This window comes from Anticarsia gemmatalis, chromosome 15 (assembly GCF_050436995.1).
Source record: "Anticarsia gemmatalis isolate Benzon Research Colony breed Stoneville strain chromosome 15, ilAntGemm2 primary, whole genome shotgun sequence".
Lineage (NCBI taxonomy): Eukaryota > Metazoa > Arthropoda > Insecta > Lepidoptera > Erebidae > Anticarsia > Anticarsia gemmatalis.
In genome coordinates, this window is record NC_134759.1 from 1,009,784 (window position 1) to 1,034,105 (window position 24,322).

The 24,322-nt window shown below is 32.4% G+C and overlaps 1 protein-coding gene across 1 annotated transcript in view; it reads right to left on the bottom strand.

Moving 5' to 3' along the window:
- Window positions 1-24,322, bottom strand: part of LOC142979051 (uncharacterized) — a 194,740-nt gene that overhangs the window by 73,907 nt on the left and 96,511 nt on the right. The window contains 1 exon segment of the mRNA XM_076123812.1: window positions 6,286-6,384. Coding sequence (XP_075979927.1) covers window positions 6,286-6,384 — 99 coding nt within the window.

Sequence of the window (24,322 nt, forward strand, 5' to 3'; positions counted from 1 at the left end):
CACGAGTATTTGTTCTGAGCCTGGATGTAAATGTATCTATATAAGTATGTATTTATAAGTATATAAGTATGTTTATCAGTTATTTGGTTACCATAGTACAAGCTCTGCTTAGTTTGGAATCAAATGACCGTGTGTGAGTTGTCCAATAATATTTATTATTATTTATTATTATTATAAAGACAAATAATTAAGCTCGTGCGCCTTATAGTAATCTCAGAACACAAATCACTATTTTAGATTTTTTATTACTTTTGAATGAGAAATTGCTCCCAAACGAGTTATTTTTAAAGCTCTCAAAAGCATCTAAGACGAAAGGCATTAAAAAGCTTATGAAAGTTTTATGTTATGTATGTTAAGTATCTGTATTTTAAATGTCTATTTATTAACTGATTCTTATAGAAGCTAACATTAACCTTACCTTTAATATGGATTTAAGCCAAAAATATGTAAGAAAAGTCGCAAAAAAGCCTTAACCATTCAAAGTCAATTTGGCTCGCTCTTCCGCGTCATGTAAGAAAATATAAGCGTATTTTCCTTTCTATCGTAGGAGGCAGTCGACTAACATTAATTTATAAACGTATCGAACAATTTGGCGAGGAAATTAGCTATTTAAGGCTTTAGGTCACATGTCGTTAGGCTTATTTGTATCGTTAGGAGCTAATAAATCGTTATAGAAGAGTATTTGTATATTTTCTTTGTAAAATCGAGCGAAGAAAGTAATGTAAATGTTGTGAATTACTCGAAATTGATATGAATCTTGATTTCATTAACGTCTCTATTAATTCGAAGATTTTAGACATGGTTTTTGTTCAAGAACGTTATTTTAATAAGTGTAATTAACGATTTTTTTTTTGAGTACCACATCGTATAGATTTTTCATGTTCTAAAATACTGTTTCACAAAGTACCGTTTTTGGTTATACCTTGTATCGATTGATAGGTTAGTTTTACAAAATACTATTGCATAGAAAATATTTTTTTTAGATTCCGTATACATACATTCACATAATATAATGAGTAGAATTGATCAAAAATAAGTAAAACATGTTTTAGTTTTCTACATCCAACTGTACCTACAAACAAATAAAGTTTCTAATTGTTTCAAAAAACACCACATCGGTAAAAAATACCTAACGAAATGTCCCGAATTCGTGTAACAACCAATTAAAACAAAAGGCTCTCTAATAAATAACAACTAACAATGTGTTGAATGTTATCTCAAAAACAACCCTACCATTTTATAACATCGCACGAACTTATATTGCATGTTTAGATTTCAAAGGTAAAATAATAAATTTTAAACAAAATAGGACGCGGTTTAGTAGTAACTTTTTAGTAGAGAATATTAAATTAATAATGGACTATTCTAGAAGAACGACAGCTTATTATGTTTTAAATTACTATTGCATAATTTTGCTCTCTCCATCCGTTTACTTTGCTTAAGACATTCGTATTCTTATATTTTAATGATCAGTATAGTGACAATTAATTTTAACATCATACTTATATTTTTTGCATTTTATTGTCGAACTTGTTTACCACGATGCTACAGAGTGGTTTAGCGAGAGTTAATTCAAAGCGAGGGCCGCAGTGCAGTAAAGCTCAAATACCCCTAAGCCATTAACCATCATTCCTGTTGAAGCGTAAAGGTTACTTAACCTAGTATTCATTTACCAATCAATTAGCGTAACTTTCAGTATTTCAGAGTCTTTATGTGCTTCAAAAACATCAAGAACTCATTAGTAGATATGCTATTACGTCATAATTAAGTAAAAGATACTATTTACATGACGTAGGTATAATGGGGACATTAAAGTTTCAAAATTAAAGTTGTTAGGGCAACGAATAATTCAATAAATTTAATGTTTAATCCTTGTTTGGGCTAGGGTTTAGTAATTGTCACTAATATTTGACCTTAATAAAACTAAATACATTAGGCCAAATGGTTTTGGACCCCACCTGCCTTCAGTGACCTATGATAATGGGGAACTGCTCTACTCTATGAAGTTATAGAGTAGCTTAGTTATGATAATTTTGACGAGTTAATAATATTCAGGAAGCAAGGTATAATTTAAGGATTCGTAAAAAAAATAGTTATTATGTGTTGCCAACAATAAAATACAGTTGTAACAACAAAAAAACCGTTTTATATTATGCTCAGTAATCAAAATATATAGGTAATATGAATACGTAGTAGGTACTTGGTGTATTTGTCATTATTTTATGTACATACAGATAAACCAATTCACTAAAAATTTGCATGTCTATATCTTGAAAAAGGACAAACGTATTTAAAAGGAATCCACACAGGTGAATCTGCTGGCAAAAGCTAGTATGAAAAGAAAAACAAAATTTTACCAAGAATTTTACAACCAACTTTTTTCTCGTGCTTCAGTTTTCAGTAATATTTTCAGCTGTAAACTGTTATCTTTCGTTTTGTTTAAAGATCTTAAGTTTACGACGTTTTTATGACTACCCTTCAGATTACGATCTTTTATAAAGATTCCGTGACTACGAAATTTTATAAAACTGTTTTCTTTTTCATTGGTGTGATATTGAAATGAGAGTTTTTCATGGTTGCACAGAAAAATAGAATATTCTTTTTAACCGACTTTACAACAGAGTGGTTGTCAATTCGATTTTTCAACTTGTTTAAGGTGGGCCGACTTTGACAGTTCTTATTTTTTAGATCTGAAGAGTATTACTGAAGAGTACGAATAAATTAATGTTAGGGGAATTTATGTATTCGAATTTACAACATATTATTATATGTATAATTATTAAAAAGAGGAAGCTTTCAATTGAATTCAAATGCGTCAAATTTTTCTAAGAATATTTTTTAGCAATTTAAACGTACTCAAGAATTAGCACATCTGGTAGGGCGAATATTAAGTAATCAACATGAATCTTAATATCATTAATAATAACAAATTCCCAATCGCCATTAATTCAACAACACAACCACGGTACTAATAGCGTCCGATCATAGCACCCATCAATCAATGTTAGCACATGATGCTTGATAGATTGATGTAACTAATGTGTTAGGACCTCATGTGTTAGGGTCTCATGTGTTACATGGTTTTAGACCTTATGACGTTATCGAGTTACGGTTTCGGTAGCGTGATTTTCTACCACTATCGGCAGTCAGTTAGTGACAAATTTGTATGAGAATTAGATCAGCGCCCCTAGCGGTTGCCAGAGGAACTAAATAACAAGCGGTTATTAAAAATATTTTCGACATGAACTGAAATACTATCAAAATATTTCCAGTACTAGAATACTTTTCTGCAGTAGAATATTCTCAATAGTAGCTAGGAGTTTCGTAACAAAGATGCGAAATGTAGGTGGGTTTTCTATACTTCTGCTGACATCTTCAAGTATAATAAGCGTGAAGTTGTGTATTTATGTTCATGATTCGATTTTTTTTCCTATTCCGTATATTCACCTTCGAAACAGTGCTCTACTTGTATCAGTACAATGTCTTAGCACAAAAAGTGTTACAAACAATGAACGTTTATCTCACACAAGTATTGTTGTACAGAACAATGAGGGAACATAAATTGTATTTATTAACCTTCTTTCTTTTATGTAAGAAACAGGTGGTAGTGTTAGGAAGATTTTTATTAATGTTAGGTTTTGTTGTGTATATTTCTAATTTATTTTAGGCACTAAAAATTTTTGTTCATATTGTTAGTTAATAGCAGTGATAGTTTAAGCACGCAAGTGGTCAAAGGGCCGCTTCATTTTTTATAAAGAGCTCCCGCTCTAAGGATTGCTCTTGCGTCGCGGGGACTTTTACAAACATACAAACGTTTATTTGTGGATCGTTTAAACAATTATGTTGTGTGAAAATCGACCTTCCGATTTTTTTAAAGGTATATGTGTATTAGAAAGAATTACGGCTTAGGAAGACATCGTGATATAACTTTGCATGCCTAAGATCTCTTAAGCAAAGTTTTTGAAGGTATGTCAAATCTCCAAGTCGCACTTGGCTAGCATCGCGGCCTAAAGGCTTCCCGTATTACGAGAAGAGATTCTTGACCAGAAGTGAAAACGTAATGGGGTAAAGTTTGTTTTATTTATTAAAATAGACTTAAAATATAATCAGATAGTAGTACTAAATACAAACTTTAGTTATTAATTAACGTTTAGTTGAACGGCTGAAACCTTTTCAAGCCGCAAGCCGTGACCGCAAGCCGAGTGGAAGCTTTACACTTTCTAACATTAAATTAAATCCAACTAGATATTATTTTATAGTTTCAAGCTTTATTTTGTAAAAGTTATTCGAAATATTTAAATGTTTTAGTGAAATGTTTAAAATATCTCTGTTTTTGAGATAAAATTGGATTAGATACCAGTTGTAAACTATGATTACAATTTTCTTTCATAATTTGGTTTAGAAATATTTTTATTTAAATAAAAAAAAATGCTGTAATTTTCGTAAATGAGCAAAATTACCATTCTCGGGTAATACATACTTTTCATTTCTTTCTACTCGTAGTATTTGTAAATGCAAAGATGTCTTCTCCGGTAAATGGCTGAGCCATAAAATTTGATAGGTGTAAAATTGTATCTCAAAATTCATAATAATATTTACTGTTTCATCAGGCATTAACTGGTTGATACAGATTTCTGAATTAAAAAGCATTTCGAATAAAATTCTTAAAAAGACAGTATTTATATTTGTCAGAATCGTTAACAAAAACCTTCAAAGTTATTTCTACAAATCTTTTCCTGCTCACGTTCCCTCCCTCGTGGCGTGAACATTTCTCAACCTGACAACACGTGTTCAAACGATTCGCGACTTTTCACAGATTTATCGAATATTCTCACACGTTCCTATGATCCTATTTTATTTACGATCACGAAACGATAAACGGTAGACGTTTTTATCCTATATGAAATGTACGAAAATTTTGACGTGACGACAAGAATTTTCCCAGTTTTGTTAGTGGATTCTCGTTGTGAACAAAAACGTTGAATTTTTTTTCTGGACTAAATTTTTATGACAACACTAACCTATGCTTAGAACTTTTCGATTACAACAAAAATATAATAACTCTATCTACTTTTCTTTACCTATACATATTAAATTATTTGACTTCTCTAAGTGATTGACATCGCACAACCTAAAGTATGGGAGTTTTAAACCTGAAATTTGGTCAAAGGGTTGCCTTCTATTATCTAGGTACCACGAGAAATAACCTTCTGCGTGGCTTATTTAGATCACTCTAAAAAAGAACTACCCACTAGTCTTCATACTTAATCCATCAAAAGCTATCTCCAGCCACTTAATAAAAGCGAATACTTTCAAGAGAAAATTCAATATTGACTGAACGAATTCAAATTTATTATTAACCAAATAAAACCCTCTCAGTAGCAATGAATAAATTATATAATATTTTGATTTGCTCCAACGAATTCGTCCGTGTTTTTAGGACGAAGTTTTTAAGCTCGCGTGGGTATTTCAAAGCATTAAGTACTTGATTTTTGCCTTTTATACCAGCTAGTATATACCCGTGGTTTGTCTGCATAGCTCGTTTTACTTCAAATAGCCGGTTCTCGGGCCTTTATCACCATGTCAGATTCTAAATATTATATATATTTTTTTAAATCATTTATTCAAGTTTAACAATAAAATTTGAATTTTCACAAAAAATCGCCAAACTGCATAACAGTCTGTTGGCGACAATGGCGCTCTATTTCAATTCTTACATTATATTATATATAGTTATACAACTCTTTACAATTATTATGTTACTTATTTATAGCTATTAACTTACTTATGTTATTATTGTGTTATGTATTTATATCTATAGTTCTAAAAATATTTTTTATTATCGGTTCAATTGTTTTGATATAAGAAAGGACAAGCAAACACATCTACTTTTATTGTCTGCAGAGAAATAAGCTTGAATCATTTCTTGGGACATCTATAATCCGGCGAAATTGTATCTTAACGATAGAGCCATAATCATTTAAAAGAAGGACATAAAAAACAGTTTTCCAATTTTATTACATAAGTATGTGTTTCGTTTTTGCTTTAATGAATCCACTTTGTGTTTTTAGGAAAGTTTTTAAGCTTGGTTATTTGAAAACATTAAGTAGTTGAGTTTTTGACTTATGTACTTTCTAATGTTATGAGAAGAGTGCTTAAGTTTGTTTTTGTCTGGGAAGTTTAATTCCCCGTCTTTTCATTCCCTAAGTAAGTTTCTTTTTATATACAAATAGAGATTATCGTCACAACTTTCAGATTGAAATAAGAAATAATTGATGTACGTACCATATCTCGCTTCCTCCCCCTCGGGTGCCTGCGCCGTGAGGGTGGCCAGCTCCTTCTCCAGGTCGACCTGGTGCTCTCCAGAGTCCCATGACAGCAGCCCTGAAACAATTCAGAAATATTTAGCATCTAGTTAATCCAAAAATAGCACTGCGTCTGCATCATCGGAATCAAATTACAAATATAGTTTGACCAAGAACATATTCTTGAGAGCAGCCTGTATTAGGTACTAATTTTGTTGTCCGTATTATAATGTAGACGATAAAACAGAACAGATTCGAAGCTTGTATGATGACCAATATGAATATTTTTTTCGGCAAAAAGTTCGACCCCCGCATTTCCAAAAACTACAGAAATAAAACAACTTAGAAATTAATAAAACAACTTAGAAATAAAAAAACTTTTCATTGGAAAAACTACAGCCACATAAGAACTATTTTCATTGGATTTTCAACCATATTGCTTGCAAAATGTATACAAAACATAACTTCGACTATTCGTATTCCGACACCACATTTAAATGACGGCAAACGTATTCCAGACCGAATAAACCCTATTATTTGATACCGCCGTCTATTATACGATAATTTAAAACGTGTGCAGCGTGTGTAATGTAAAATTAAATAGGTGAGTGCAGTCGGCACCTGGGAGGGAAGCGATGGAGGAAATTATGCATCCCGGGAACGTACCGTGTATATTAACGTTAATATTGTACGGAAGCTGCAGGTAGGGTGTGGTCTGAGTCGAGATGAGCTGAGTGGAGCAATGGTATGAGCTATGGTGATGATTTTTTTTTGCTAGAGATGAGCGAAAAGGGGCTATGGTAGTGACATTAGCTTTCTTCATATAGCTTATTTAAAAGGTATTTCAAATTATTTGTTGAATATAAGTTCTTTTGAAATCTGCTACAGTCGCTAATCTATAAAAGCTACTGCTTATTGTCCGTGGATTTGTGATCTTTTAGCGAAAACTATGGCGATTTACTTGCCATTTTGGTATAATTTAGGGAAGAAATACGCTGTATGTTATTTGCTATTCTAATATTGGAAAGTAATACTTTGCAGTTTATTGTATCGCTTATTCAAAAAGAATTTAAACTTCTGCAACGTCAAGAAGTATTAAAAAATTACAAAGCCTGTAACTTTTATTTTTAAACCTATTCAAAGAGGAATGATTGTTATTATCTCTCCGCTTTGCGCAATCCCCGATGTAGTAAGACCCCACCTTTACACCTTACATAATTATTATGTATGAAGAATGGAAATGCTTTTAATATGAAGCTTCTGGGTTACGGAGGCTTGTCTTGGATAATAAATGAGTGGGATGTCGCCTGGAGGACTTAGCTAAATCACTGTTTGTGTACGAAATGATTTACAGACGTTAGTCATAAACATTTTGGAAGTAAACAACCGAGTTTTATCAATTAAGAAATTTGTGTTTGGATTACTTTTTCAATTGTAGATCAATTGAAAGGCACACTTAATACTATTGTATCAATAGGTGGACAATTAATATGTGCTTGAAAAAATGTATTTTTTGAAAAACGGTAGGGCATTTTATACGATTTATATTATAGATATTCTATCTCATTAAATTTTTCAAACAAAATGTCTCGACGCTTAACATAATATATAGTCGACAGGGGTAATTTTTTTTTTTTCATCTACTAAGGTAAGGTGAAAAGATAGATTTTCTATTACTAGTTTTAATATGTAGTCCAATTATCATTTCAGAAAATGTATGGAATTATTTAGCTTAAGAAGCTTTCTTCTTTATACATTTTGTGAGAATAAACAAAGATAAATGAATACCATAACCCTTTACCCATTTAAGCATAAATTTAAACAAAGTAGGTACAAAAACAGCTAAAAATGATTTACACGGAGAAACGCCAGATGAAATTAATAAGCGGCTTAACGAAATCAAGGAAGACTTAAAAAAATAATCTGTTTTTTTGCCACGACTTCAACCGTCTTAAGAGAAGGAGAGATTTTCAGCATCGTTGCAAAAGATTATATAAATGTAGGCTATTTTTAAAATTTATAAAGTTTTCTTGAAGAATATTGTGAGGGTATTTATTTAGGTATCTTGTTTATAATATCTTTCGTGAAGATATCTTTAGATATCCTTTTTGGTTTGGTACTTTCAGGTTTGGATGCACATTAAAAGTAATACCTACATATATATTATTGTCTTTATTGTCGATTTCGTCAAAACACTTAAATTTTGACATCTTTTCTTAAAAAACGGTGACAATTTGGAGTCCAGAATTTGAGTTTTTGATATCTAAAATTGTAAAATTTAGATTTTTTTTATGTTACCGAATCATTATTCAAGCAATCACTAAGATGGTAAATGTCACCTTTTAACAGAATAGCGATTTGCTGATAAATAGTGCTTTCATGTAAAAACAAACTAGCAAGAATAACTCAACCAGAAACATCAAGGTCTTTCAAAATTAATATGATTTGAGAGCACATTTTTTCCTTTCCGCTGTCCTTTTTGTTCCTTTAATTATTCAGTGAATTGCTCCGTTTCTTCGATGTTACGGAGTTTTTTTTAATCTTTTATTCATGCGACGTTCCTACACAAGTCTGTTTTCGGACGAAGTTTGTCTCTTTCTTATTTTCTTCTGTCGTATGTCCTTTAGAAATCTGACTAATTTGACTGTGTTATTTTGAATCTGGGGATGGATTTGATGAATAGAAAATTAGGATTTTGTTGCGGTTTATATTTAGTTCTCAGTGTTTTTTGTTTTTAATTTCAGATTCGGATTTAAAATATTCATTTAGTTAAGATATACCAAACTTATTTCAAAGATGTTGGTAAAACAAAAATTGTGTAAATTTTTTTACTGTCGTTCTATGCATTATATTTTTAGATTTTAGCTATATTTACCAACATTAATTTAAATACAATATGCATGACGAGACGAGAGAGAAGTGTTCTCTGGTCTTTACTTACTCCTATGGGAAATATGGCTGTAAATGTATTTAACATAACAGATTAATATTAAACCTTAAACCAACAACAAATCCAATCATTTATTCACAACTACAGCTAATATTAAAAGCATTTCACCTCTGCACAAATGAATATCAAAACAATTAACAGTACAACAGATGAAATAGAGCAAGCCAAATACAACAACGCTACAACAATAACGTCGGTAGTGCAATCCGTTTTAATTAAACCTCTCTTGATGATGGATTCATCGCGGTGTTGGTAATTATTAGACGATGATAAATGTTTAGATTGTGTGCTATTGTTGCTAGGTCTAGCCTCATTTTATACTGTAACTTTGTATCTATATATATCCTCCTCGCGACTCCGTCTACGTGGACTGCAGGTATATAGCTTCGCTTTTGTCACATAATTTTCCCCGTTTTTGTAACATTTTTTACTGGTACTCTGCTCCTATTGGTCGTAGCGTGTTGATATATAGCCTACAGCCTTCCTCAATAGATGGTCTATCTAACACTGACGGATTTTTTTTAAATCGGACCAGTGGTCCCTGAGATTAGCGCGTTCAAACAAATTCTTCAGTTTTATAATATTAGTAATGATTGCGTGTACAGTTCTGGTTCATTTTGGTATTAGTGATTAGGTTTCGAATTTCGTATATTGAAATAATAATATTGTTATCTCAATAGCCAACTTAGCTTAGAGTGTAACTGAAGTATTACCACTAATTTAGTTTTATAGTACAGATATAATTATTTGTTTATTTACTATTTTACTCTAAGTTCCAGTAGAAGTACTGTTTGTAAATGGTCAAGCAATTTTAAACACAAATTGAAATAACGTTGCCAAAAACGGCATTGAAAAGGCGAAATAAAACGTCTGGTAAAATAAAATATCTGGACAGACAAAATGTCCAACGAGATTTAAAATTGAACGCCTGAGGGCTATTGAAGATGAGTTTAACGGCATGGAAGACTTTAAAGGGACGAAAATGGCAATTTCTTCAGCAAAGTCTGACTGGAACTGAATAGAAAATCTTATTGGAATTCTAGAAATTAGGTTATGAATAGTTCGAATACGCTTTGGAGGGAATAATTTTGCGATTTTGATAAGATTTTAAGATCTCAGAAAATATAATTTATTTTGTCGATCACGAGGTCTCGGGTTGTATTCCCGGGTCGGCAATAGTACTATACTTACTGATCTTTTTGAAATTTATTTTAGAATATCTCTGAAAAGTAGCCCGGAGTTTGTTAGCGTGACCGCTAAAATTCTAATCTTGGCCTTATTCACTTCAATACATCTTGTAATAAAATTTAGACATCCTGTCTAGATTTTAATATACGCCTAAATACCTAAATTCGTAATTTCTGGCTATCTCAATACAAATAAATCTAAGAAGAACAAATTAAAAGAAACAAATGAAAAACGTCTCAAGGAAATCTGTGTAAGTAAAATAATTTCAATTCTAATTGGACTCGAGATGAGTAATACTTTAGCAGGGATTTGTTTTGAAGTTACATTACTGCGTAATTGAGGATACAATTACTTGATAATCGTACTTCGCCGGAATTGTAAATTGAATTATTTTATTACTTGAAGCTTTTACAATAAGTTTTATTTTGAGTTATATCTGTACTAGGATTTTTTTTCTATTATATTTTTTTTGACGTTCCGCTTTTGTCATCATCATTGTTTCTAAGTAGTGAGATTATTATTAGCTAATAGTTGAATATAACAGTAAAGAAACTACATTTATAGCTTTCTGGGCATCTAAAGAGTGTTTTATTATGATGCGTTATTTTGATGATTCCTTTTTATAAATACAGTCACTTTCTTGAAATCCACTACGGTCTCCCTGCTGTGCAAAGGTCTCCTTCCGAATTGGGGAAGGGGTAAGTACAAGTTGGTGATTTCGCATGTTCTCAAAAATTTGACTTTTTTTATTATTTTTTTCAAATAGGTAAATATTTTATTTTATTTTGTAGATAAATTAAAGCTGAATTGCTTTATACTTATATTATCTTACAAACAATAGAATTCTCCCGATCGTTAATTGTAATAATTTCAAAATCTCTACTTCCAATACCGACATTTCAAATATACTATATCAGGATAACTTAACTTTCTCGGTCTGTTCTCTAGTCTGTCCCAATTATATTTGGTTTCTAAGCTAACTATATTATGTGTATTTACTCGGTACTACAGTTTGCCTTTCCTTCTCTACCATATAAACCAATTATCTGAGGTAGGGTCTATTTGATTTTCACGGCAACTACCTTTGAGATAACGCCCAGCTGAATAAATAGTAAAGGAATTATTCACTTAGTGTTCGTAGTGTTAAAAATATATGTGATAATAAAAAGCTTCTCAGTCTTTATTTCTACTGGAGGGCTTATTTTTTAATTGATATTTTTAAATAATCTTAGGAACGAACTATTGTATAATAAGTATTTTTTGGTGTTTTGAGAAATGAGAAGCATTTTATGGAACACGAAACTTAATTCATTGAAGTTTGTAATGCGTTGTACATCTTTAGTTTGATAATCTAAGTGTCACTAAATCTGAAATATCTATGCTACATAATTTTACAACAAAACCATCAAGAGACAGTAAAAAGCTACAACTAAACGGTAAGCTGTACCTCAAAAATAATCACCAACAAAATCTAGTCCTCTTATTTCGCAAACCGAAAACATTATACACACAAAATTCTAACCACAAGCTTACAAACGCAGGACTTTCAAAATAAACACACGACCACCAACAGTATATTATTCTAAGCACGTATAAAGTCAGGACTTAAGCCCTCAAAGTTTGTGGAGTCTGATCGGTAGAACGTCAACATGAAGACTGTCGGCTCCTTATCAATGAAGACACATGATTTATGTAGCACGCGGACAAGTTGGGTACAACTTGATATTGGCAGGTAGCTGTAGATATTGTAGGCCGTCAGGTATTTTAGGGCTGCTTTTGAATAATAGTAGGTATATTTGTACCAGTATATATGAGTAAATTTTGATTATTTTACTTTCCTTGCAGTAGCTCGAATCTCTACTACTATCGACAACCGATAACCGGCCAGTTATGGAAAGAAATCGTATGAAAATCTGATCAGCGCCTCTGACGGGCGTCGTAGGAACTATTTTGGCAGTACTTTTTAAATGTCAAACTTTCGGTTCTTCTTACAGTACGATAGATAAAAACGTAAAATTTTAACTTGACATTATTATTTAGTTGTTTCTTACAGTTTTAAAGTAAAGGTATGTAGATAAATCAAATTGATGATTCTCTTTTGTATTCAAACCTTTTTTTAAGATTCTCTACTATTTACTTGTAAGATTAGTGTACATGGAACAAAATATCGATTTAACTTGAAAATAATATATAATAATATCAGTATTAACATTAAGACCTTTCAAGTTAATAAAAACATTAAAAGGCAAACGCAAACAAACCAAACAGCAATCTCAACATCAAAATCAATACATAGCAAGATTGAGTTGCTCATCAGCAGAATATTATCGAACAAGCTTCCCCCCGAGGGATGCAATAACCTACGACAAGCCAACTAAGCGAGATGCCGGAACTAGGTTAATTGTAACCAGCCACCCGGACGCGTCAACGTTAACTTGTTGCACTTTGATACGGATATTGTGTCGTAGCTTTGTGTAGCTGACGTGTTGATATATAGTGTAGCAAATATGTAGCGCATATGACTTGTAGCGTATCGTACAAGAATCGTAGCAGACTCGTAGTGTATCAGGAACCTAGTGTTGCAGACACGTGACATCTGACATGAAGCGTAGCAAACTTGTAGCGTAGCAGACTCGTAGCGTATCAGCTACGTCGCGTAGCAGATGTGTAGCATAAGAGATTATTTATTATGTAGCATACAGATGAGAAGAAATTGTATTCTTCTTTGCATAATTTCGTACTCTCGGTACAATCGCATCGTTTTTGTTATCGCGTTTGACATTTAAAATTACTTTAAAATAGTTCTCGCAGGATCCGCTAGAGGCGCTGATTGAAATTTGTTGACGACCTTTAACTTCCTTGAGCTACCTTGTATATTTATTTATTCTGTGAAGAATAAGTATTATCTCTGCTGTACACTTTTATTTCCATAAAACCACATGTTTAATGTGTAATACTGCATTACAGTCCACTTCATTATATTAATTTACTGCGGTGAAAATTAATTTACGAGTATCAACCGCATATTATTAAATAGTACAAGGGAATGGACGCATTACTATGAGAATTATGCAACAGGCTTTTACCAGATGTGGTAAAAGTGCTTTTTGCGAGATAGAAAATAATTTGGAGTGGTAAATTATCTTCCGCGATGATGAATTGCCTTGTAACCTTGAATTATGAACGTTTTAAGCAAAATTGCGCTGAAACAGTAAAATTCAGTGAATTGTTAACTTCTGCTTCTTTTTGTGTAATTTTCTATAAAGTGTCTGTGATGTGGAGGATTTAATGTATGCAGAAATTGGGCTGATGTACTAATCTAGATTTATAATATTGTCTGAATTGCAAATTGATTCGGACACTCGAGCTATTTCGGTATTATGTATCTGACATTATAATTTATTATGTTTATAATATCGTATCGTGTTTATATACTCGTGAGTCACGTTTTCTATCTAAAATCAATCCAAATCATATATTGTTTTTCAAAATCTATAGTAATTAAATTTACTACCAGTTGGGTAGATGTGCCCAATAACAAGGGCAGGCAAGGAACGTCTTGCTTCTCCTAAAAAGGAATAATGTTCACCTGTTTAAAGAAAAAATGAAAGTATTGCCATACATTAAGCTCGTTACCATACTTCAAGCTGCTGTTAAGAGTATTCTAATATTAATTCAACTATTTTTTTATTTGATATTTGCACCTGATATTTTATAACAGCCAGTCACAAAGATTACTACAGAAGCAATCTTACCAACATTCAAAGAAAACTCGATTTTAAAGTAATAATTCCTTGAAACTCAATAAAATGAACGAGCGACTTCTATTTCCTAGCTCTCAACGAGTTTTATTGAAAAGATTTAAATACGATTGGTTCTTTTCAAGTCTACTTAGTTTCTTTCTCACAATCGTTCTAAGAAATTATTTCTTGGAATGTTCTTTTTCTTATGTTTAACATGCTTTTGAGACTTCGATAATCTTAACTGTAGACAAATTATTATAATCATTCAGGATTGATGTTAATTTGCACCCTATTATTACTTTTGTTTACTGTACACCACAAATATTATCCATACGAGTACACTGTCTCGTACAAATCTATCAGTTAAACTTTTACAACTAAAGCGCTTAACCGATTTACACGAAATTTTGCATACAGATGGCCACAGAATTTATTTGAAAACTTATACTATAGTGACTAAAAAGCCATCGTTGCAGGGCCATTATTATTTTCCAACAAATAGGTCAAAAAACTAGGTTCCAATATCGGCCAAAATCCACTGTCCATACGACTACAAATTGGCGCTAATGTTACGACATAGCGAGCGATATTTCGCAATATCAGCGATTAATTAAACCTGTCATAAGATTAATTAGTATAGAACTAACGAGCTAGGCTTTGAGTTAGGTGATTCTGGATTTAGAGGGAGATTTTAGCAGGTTTGTCCGACAGATTACTGTTGGGTTTTAACGCCTACGTGTAGTTTGAGGCTAAATATAGGTGCTTTGATTGAAACAGGCTGATTACCATCTTACTATCAAAATAATAAATTATGCGTATGATGTCTGTAGTATAATGATTTAGAAACTTTGGATTAGATATAATTGAATTAATCACTCAGTCGAATTGAACTAATTACAATAAAAATGTATATAAAATAATTTAGGATACTATTCCTCGAACATTTACATTCTAGTCATCAATGACAAAATTTACTTTTAAAATACCGTAATGTAAAAGAGATCAGAAATCAACGATTCGTTTACTGATAGATGTTATTATGTCTTTAACTATACCCAAGTGCATTTAAAATGAAATGAAAAAGGATACAATAAAAAAATCAATCCTCGTTCAGGTATATACCTACTAAGAGAAAGCTTTCCAAATAACGTTCTAACTACATAACCGTTGAAAGGGTAAACTACATAAACTAAGCTAGAATTATTGGTACTAAAAACCAATTACAAAGCAGTGTTACATTAGCATAGAAGTTCACGTAAACATTGTTATTTGGACATGTTCCCGTCGCGTGCAAACAACGAACTAAACTTCCGTATAGAGAATTATTAGATTTACATAATTATGTCCAAGTTTAAACATGAAAATTCTAGCTAAATTAAGTTTGTGATAGCGTCTGAAATAAGGACTGTATTTTAATTCGACAATTGAAGAATTGCTTTTCTCTATAAACATTTCATATGCAACGATATTTGCAAAAAGTTTGTGATGAGTAAAAAACAACCTGAATCTGAACAAATTCGTGTGAAAATCGACGGCAACTACTTAAAGCGCTGCGCCGACATTTTCGAAAAACACGACTTTATAAAACACTAGCTGACCCGCGCAACTTCGCTTGCGTCACATAAGAGAGAATGGGTGAAATTTATCTCCGTTTTTGTAACATTTCTTACTGGTACTCTGCTCCTATTGGTCGTCGCGTGATGATATATAGCCTTCCTCAATAAATAGGCTATCTAACACTGAAATATTTTTTCAAATCGGACCAGAAGTACCTGAGATTAACGCGTTCAAACATACAAACAAACAATGAAACAAACAAACTCTTCAGCTTTATAATATAAGTATAGAAGTATAGATTAATAAGCCTTTAAAAGAACTTAAAACAATATGATAATAGAGAGTCGTTCTTTTTCGATGGCAATTGGATACACAGAATTATTAATGGAAATCAAGGTAATCACTCTACAAGTTGTCGCGCTTATGGTTCGTGCTGTATGGCTTTCTAAACCAAAAATAATGGATTTGAAGATACGATGTGTAAGTTAAAAAAAATTATGAAGTAAAATTACCAAATAACAATGTTTACCTCACGTTATTACACAGAATTCGCGTAAAACTGATTACTATCTTTAATTATTTCGCGTGCATCGGATCCGGTCTATTATGTATGTATGTATGTGCATACATAACTGAAACGTAAATTGAACGATTAGTGAACGTCTAAGAAACTGAAATATGCAGAGATAATTGTGGTAATGCATGTGAGATTCTGAAGTAGTCATTAATCATTTGCAAACCCATTATTTATTAATCCAGTTTAAAATATGTGCTCGATTAGGAATAGATTATCGGAAAAATTGTGTTGTCATTGGTGTAGCTAGAAGTAATTAGCATAACTTTTAATCATACCAATGATTGCCAATAATAGCCCAGAGTTTGGTAACGTGCCCGACAGATGGCAATAAGCCTGCCCCCTATTACATGGGACTAATATTGTAAATGGCGAAACGTAGGTGTATTTTATACACTAGTATATAAAAAGCGTGATTTTATTTATATGTCTTATGTTTTAATGTTTTTTTACTGTCTAAAGCGAAATACATCTATTATAAAAAATCTAAATCTAATACAACATTATCATCTTTTCTTCGAAATAATAATTAAGTATATATAACGAACTATGCATTTTAATTGGTATAATTTACAATTAAACGTATGTTGATATATGCTACTTGAAAATTTGCATAGAGAGAACATAAGAAAGGAAAGAGAAAAATAAGAATAAAAAGAATTGTACTAAAATAAAGGTAGATATGTAATAGAAGAAAGTCTAACTTTCTGTTACAGAAATGACGTCACTAATGTGTATTTCGCGTGACAATACAACGATTTGTCATCATCATTATTGGTTTCCTACAATATGTGTGTCGAATAACTTTTTCTAAGAATATTCCGGTTAAAATCTTTGTAATACATTTTTTGTTAATTTGATTATACAAGTATAAAGTGACGGTATAAGTGGGTCTTAAACGCAATAAGAATTATAAAGGTTACGAATTCTTATTTATTAAGATTATTTCACTTTTTTTACAGAAATAAGAGATGTATGAATATAAACTAAGCAAATGAGGGATCAAAAGGTGGTCTCTGCCAACCCCTATAGGAACGGGCTGAGTTTATATAATAAGTATAGTATACTCGTACTGATTCTTATTATTTGTTTTAAGTAACATACTACTGTTGAAAATTTACTTTTCAATCTCATTTACTCAGACAATAAAATTATTCTATCTTGAAAATAATGTTACATTCAAATTGCTTCAATCCCTACCTTCATTAGAGACCTGATCCATATCATCTCATTACCAAAACGTCGAAAATCAGAAAGAACAATTACAATTCTAAATCTACGGACACCTTCAATTCATTAGTCTCATGTCAATACAAAAAGAGGTCGTAGGGTGGGCATATAAATAGGAGCATCACCCCTGACCGGGTTATACCTAAACAAAGAACAGTTCAACGACCCCACATCTTGGCCTGTTCTATTTTTTGTTAGACTCTTGTGTAAAGTTCTTAAAGCGTCATACGACACGTTTGCGGGTCGGGAGCGGGTCGAAAGCGGGATATTGTATGCTAGATTTAACTTTGCGTCTAGATATAGTAACAGCTGAGAAGAATAAAAACTAGAGACCTTAATGAATATGCAAATGACGGAGTGAAAGCACATTGGCGTTACATTTTTGTAACCAAATCTATCGACTATTGCCACATTTTATAAACTGATAAGTTTTCTTAACATGGTTTGCAAGAACTATTTTTTTCAAGAAATTTCAAATGTCAAATGTTCCCTGGTCGATAATACTGTCAGCAAAAAATTGCTCTACTGACTTAAGTCCAAGTATATGAATAGACTTCTTAATAACATGCCAGTATTTTGCAACTGCACATTACTCGTAATTTAGATGTGGCAGCTAGTACAGACCTCTATTCTACTCGCTAACGACCCGCCCGACAATTCGACCTGCTAACGACCCGGACTCGTGTTGTGTGTTAAGACAAAGAAGAGAAGGTTTGACGGCCTCCGTGGCGCAGTGATTAAGATAGTCGCCACGCCATTGTGTCGGAAGGTCGTGGGTTCGATTCCTACACGGAATAATTATTTGTTGAACCTCAAATAGTTGTCTCGGATCTGGTTGTACTTTTTGTCGATTTTTTGTAAAAATCTCCGTGACATAAGAGCAATTGTTAGTGCAGGTTATCTTTAATGTAAGAAAAATAGTACAGCAAGATTTACGTATTGAAAACGTGTCGGATCCGCGCTCTATATGTTACAGCCTTAAATCTGTTCGTCCTATATTCGTTGTATCAAGTTTCTTCTCGAGGGTTTGTGACTAATTGACACTTTTATTGGTGTCTGCTTCGGGGAGTCTGAGTAGAAAGTATTGTGTGAAATATAGATTTTGTTTGGTATATTTTTTTATTGTTGGTGTGTTGCTGGATTATAAATTGTATTGTCTGCATGGCTTCTGTTTCTTGTTAACCGACTTCAAAAAAAGGAGGGTGGACAGATTTGAAGGTGCTTTTTTGTGGTCCAATTAAAATTAGATTCAAATCTGAAAAGTAGTTTTTGTTTTATCCTTTAAAATGCTTTCGATCATCAATAAGTCAAATAAATTATTGGCTTATATATCCGGCTTTTGGTTCTATAACTTCCTATGATAATTTCCGTACCTACGCATATTAGAGACGCCAATTACATCAAAATCAACACCAAATGGCGCAGCTCCGAATACAATTGTTTACCAAAAGACGTAGATTATCATCTTATTTGAATAAACCGAGTTTCTTTGAGTCCGTAATGGCGGCTTCCCTGTATAAATTAACTTTGTTGTGTGCTAATGGATTGTAGTTTGTACAATAGTTTGGTTCAAGCCGCCGTTGTTGCTCGGCTTGCCTTTGTCAGCTATACTTAATGGATTAATTGTATTTGAGGCGGAAGACTTGTATTAGATTATAGGAATCGATTTTCTTGTTCGTGGAAACATGTGTTTAATTGAATATATAGGAAGTTGTATAAGATTAATAATGTTGGAATTTGTAAACTGATACTAACAAGAATCGTTACGAAAGTAAACACAGTATCACGAAGTTAAAATGCACATCGTGCTTAGGAGCCGTTTCTATATTCGGTATTTAATGTACAAACTATTCATAAAGTAGTAGGTGCCTGACTTCATGCTCGATACAGATCACTCCCCGATTCAATTCAATTTTACCTATGACTGTCCCACTGCTGGGTTGCAGGGTCTTCTCCAATAATAAGGGAAGGTAAGGCACGGAAATTTAAAAAAATACTTATATCTATGCACAATTTAGTTGCCTAAATAACTGCTTAGAAGATAGTTTATATATTTATACCTAAATCTATTAAGTCTTTAACACCTACCTTAAAGACTATCAAGCTGAAACAGTCTTACAAAATCTAATTAAGTCTCAGTTCATTTCAATCAAGGCTTATATATTACAGTTTTACGTTCTACTCTTATTAATTATTCAGTGTGACGGTTAAAATCTCGTGTAAACGCCTTAATGAAAACATCGCTTACATTGTCTCGTTAAATGGAATATTTTATACCAGAGTGTGAAATTTTATCGCCGTAACATTTTGAGTGAAAAGTGAGTGTCATCTTGTTGTCAACGTTAGGTACTTAAGGCTTTAAAATACTTTAGATATATTATATCCATACTAATATTATAAATGCGAAAGTAACTCTGTCTGTCTGTCTGTCTGTCTGTCTGCTACTCAATCACGCCTAAACTATTGAACCAATTTGCATGAAATTTGGTATGAAGATATTTTGATACCTGGGAAAGGACATAGGCTATATATCATCACGCTACGACCAAAAGGAGCAGAGTACCAGTAATAAATGTTACAAAAACGGGGAAAAAATTCACCCATTCTCTCTTATTGGACGCAAGCGAAGTTGCGCGGGTCAGCTAGTTTAGTATATGAAGAATGTATTAAGTAACGAACTCAATTTTCATTCAAAATAAGAAACAAGAAACATATAAAAAGGTTAAATAATTGTCATGTAGAGTATTTTTAGAATTATTTTACTTAATTTGCAGCAGAATACTCTTCATTCAAATTATTTATTGATGAATTTAGAGGCCCAATAGTTGGTATATAAAAGTACAAAGGTAATAAGCAATCAGTACTACAGAATCAAGCAGTAACCAAAAACATCGTCTAAGTAAATTGAAAGACATTTTCGCTAACCACCAGATAATGTCTATTATAGCTATGTACCAAACACATTAGCCTTAAATTCCTATTACTTTTCAGACTCCAAAATAGGTTATTTAATTAACTTTGATGATAGAATGATATTTTACAATGTTTACAGAAACTTCCAAGTATTTTGTATCAAAACTTATTAAAACACGTTCCCGTTTATATTCCATTTTCACACTCGCGTGACGTTAATTAATTTCAACAAACATTTACAGCGACGCACTATAATAATATTACGCTTTTTACCAACAGTTCAAAAAACAATATCCCGATGGCAACCCAGCCGAATAATTTACTTTTTTTAAATTAAAAACCGTTGTGCGCGTTTTGCATAATTCAATGCGAGAGTGAGACGCGTCGCCGCTAATAAAGTGACGTCAGACCGTGTAGTGTTGCCAACAATAAATGGGAAAAGTCCCGAGATTTTTCTTTTTCGATATTTTTTATTGCTCAAACTCTGTTATCGTGTGCGATGAATAATGTATTTGGCCTCAGATTGAATTTCGTATTTTGTCATCAAATATCGGTTTGGAGTGTCACAAGTTATTAATTAAAGCATGGAAGCCGGGCTGTTACCATCCACAATTTAGCAGATATTTTTTTTACAATCATTTATTTTTCTTCAATCTCAATAAGACTGTGGTTTTAAGGCCTAGGTTTTATATCAATTTCAGGTTTCCTATCAAACGACTGCCACTTTTAAAGATTCATTCACGGGTAGAAAACCACCCAAATATATTTCCACAAAACCTATGCTTTGTTCCTTTCAAAGTTTCTCACGCACGTACCATTTGTGGCGTAAATAGGTAACAGAAAGGTGGAAAATGTCCCAATAAAGGATTCTAACTTCAAGACGATGAATAAAAGAACGAACCCAGCCATGTTTTATTTAACCAACCTCTAGTGTGTGGCCATAAGGGTGGCTTTAGAGCGGCTTCCCTCCATCGACATGAAAGCCAATGAGCTGCAAAGACAACTGTGTTTTATGGCTTAATAAAAATTTAATGGCCTCCTTTTGTGAAGTAATCCGACGGCTTTACTTTCAGACTTTTAATTTTTTATTGCATGCTGATGTCGGTGTTAACGTGGCTTTTGAAATAAGTATCCATTACTGAACTCTTAACTTCTTTGTAGTTCTTAGTTTCATTCAAAAATCTACATACTTTAGGAGAAGTGAAGTACGTTTATTCTTGCTTTTAAGCGAATATAAAGTACAGAATTATTTGTATACATCTGTGGTTTTCGTATTTTTCATAACTTATATAATATCTGCAATCGTAACGTTAGAATGGTAAAATATTACGATTATCATAGCGCAGGTGTCTCGTGGTTTGTAGTCGTAAAATATCTTGATACAAGTTTTGCTACTGTAGACATATCTTTTGAACAGTGCTTTTATATTTGTATAAATATTCAATAAGATAAAAATTAATTAAATACTGCAACATCAAGTATCGCTGATTTTAAAAATGACAGTAGTAGAAAACTTGAAAAATTAAAGATTGATAATTTTATACCATTACTGAAGTACAAGTAGGTACCATACTATATTAGTACATTAGTACATTAAAAAAAACGAACTTAGCTATTGAAAAAGCAACAAAACTGAGAAATAAAGCCTTTCAAATAATAAGAACCTTAATTATAAACCCAAAAAAGGATATAAATACTTTCGAAAAAAATTCGGAACAACTAACTCAAACAAGAGTTTCGAGAAAAAACAAAAGTCACTGTCAATTATAAAAAGAAACAGGCACTTCATTATCTTTTCTCAGTCAACATTATACAAATTTAGCAGTCTGTCAAACTTTATTTTCACTTTTTTGTGCTTGTATTTTCAAATTTAATGTTCGCTTTAATGACAATAGCCCAATTTACATTACTATTATTATTTTAAGTTGTGTTACCACAAATTTTGAAACCATTGCTATATTAATTTTTCATGGCCTTAGCGATTAAACAAAATGTAAGAAAAAAATATGTAGAAAAATGTAATATTATTGTGAATTATGGTAAGTTAAAGTTTTGTAGGCTCTGAGTACCCCTTTCCCAAAAATGCGTACTTTATGTATGGATGGTAATAATTGTTTATTTTCCAAATAACTTCAAAAATTTAATTCTCAAAAGACCTAAAATTTTGAGTACAATAATAAAAGCAACACCAAAACCAAACTTGAATGAATTCCTGAAAGTTTCACGAAATAATAGTAATTAGTATCGCAGACTTCAGCGTGGCTAATCCTCAAGCTGTCGACGACGCGGGCTTTAATTTCCGTTCGCGACGACGGAAAAGGAATTAATAGATATAACGGTAGTACACCCTTATTACGTCATTGCAGGTATTTATAGACAACTAACGAGGGAAACGGAAACGATGAGGGTTGGGATTAGGGCTAAATATATCAAGCACTTGATGCAATGTTGAGTTGTGAAATTGTATTTTATTGCTGTTATTGAGGGTAGGATAATGTCAGATTTGAATTTCGTTTTCAGGATTGAAAGGATATTCATTAATTTGATAAACTAGGTACTAATATTATTAATTTCGGAAATTTGATAGAGTTATAGATGATAAAATTAATTCTTTCTTTACACCATGCCGAAGCGTCGGTTAGGTTTTATATAGAATTCCTCTCTATAGATAGTCGACTTAATTTAGCTTACCTGTATAACATTTTTTACTCACGTTTACAATTTATAAAGGATAGTTCCTGCCCGTAATTTAATTTGTAGGTAGTATGAGACACAGCTCGTTATCATGAAGTTAAGAACAAGTTCGCTGTCTTCATAGCTCCACACGTAACCCCAAAGCCCCTATATTTTTTCTTAACTTTTCCACCGAAGCCTCTTTCGGAAGCGAGACGTTAAAATTTCTCCGCTTCAAAGCCGTACTTATTAAGCGTAATGGGAAAAGTGTGTATACCTTGAAAAGGCGGCTAATAGACGAGCGAGATTTTAAGGCCTCTCTTGTTTGCTTAAGGAGTCTTGCGTGAGATCTTATTACGCGACAAAGAAAATGCGAAGGAATATACGGGCTTTCAGAAATTGAGGTTCTGCAACCAATCTTAGATACATAGAAAAACAGTTAAGGTATTATTTTTGCAAACGATATGAGAGTATTTTAGTACTCTCGCGACTTGTTCACAAAAAGACTTGAGTAGACAAAAAATGTGTTCAAACAAATGCAGTATTAGGTTAGAAAAATTTTAATTCCACTACAAAATGAAGCAGAATAAATAAATGTAAACATAAATTGGTACGAAGCTCGTAAAAACTTAACGACATTAGAAAACAAACCTTACCGCGCTGTAGTTTTATAAGCGAAGCAATAAAATAGTCTACGCCTAGTCCCAAACAATTAGCAATAATCTTCACGGAGGCTTGAAAACAAATCAGAGAATGTTCCTCATTTTATACAAAATTCCACCACAATGATAGACCAATTAATTGTCCAAGTCTTTGTAATAACAGTTTTCTCCTCGGTCGCTTCTAATTCTACGGTTTCACCACAAAACGGTCCTGAGAATACATTTTTATTACGTCATCGTTATTACGATCCAAAACACCCTCTTGATCTTTAAACATTTATGTACCATCGAATTTCAAAGCTAAAAAAATTATATTTTTATTTTCATCGTTGACTTTTCCTTTTCAGGGTTCCGTACCCTAAGGGTAAAACGGGACCGTATTACTAAACCTCCGCTGTCTGTCTGTCTCCAGGCTGTATCTCATTAGCCGTGATAGCTAGAAAGCTTTAATTTTCCCAAATGATGTACTTCTGTTGCCGCTTTAACAACAAATACTAAAGATAAAATAAACAAATATTAAGGGGGTC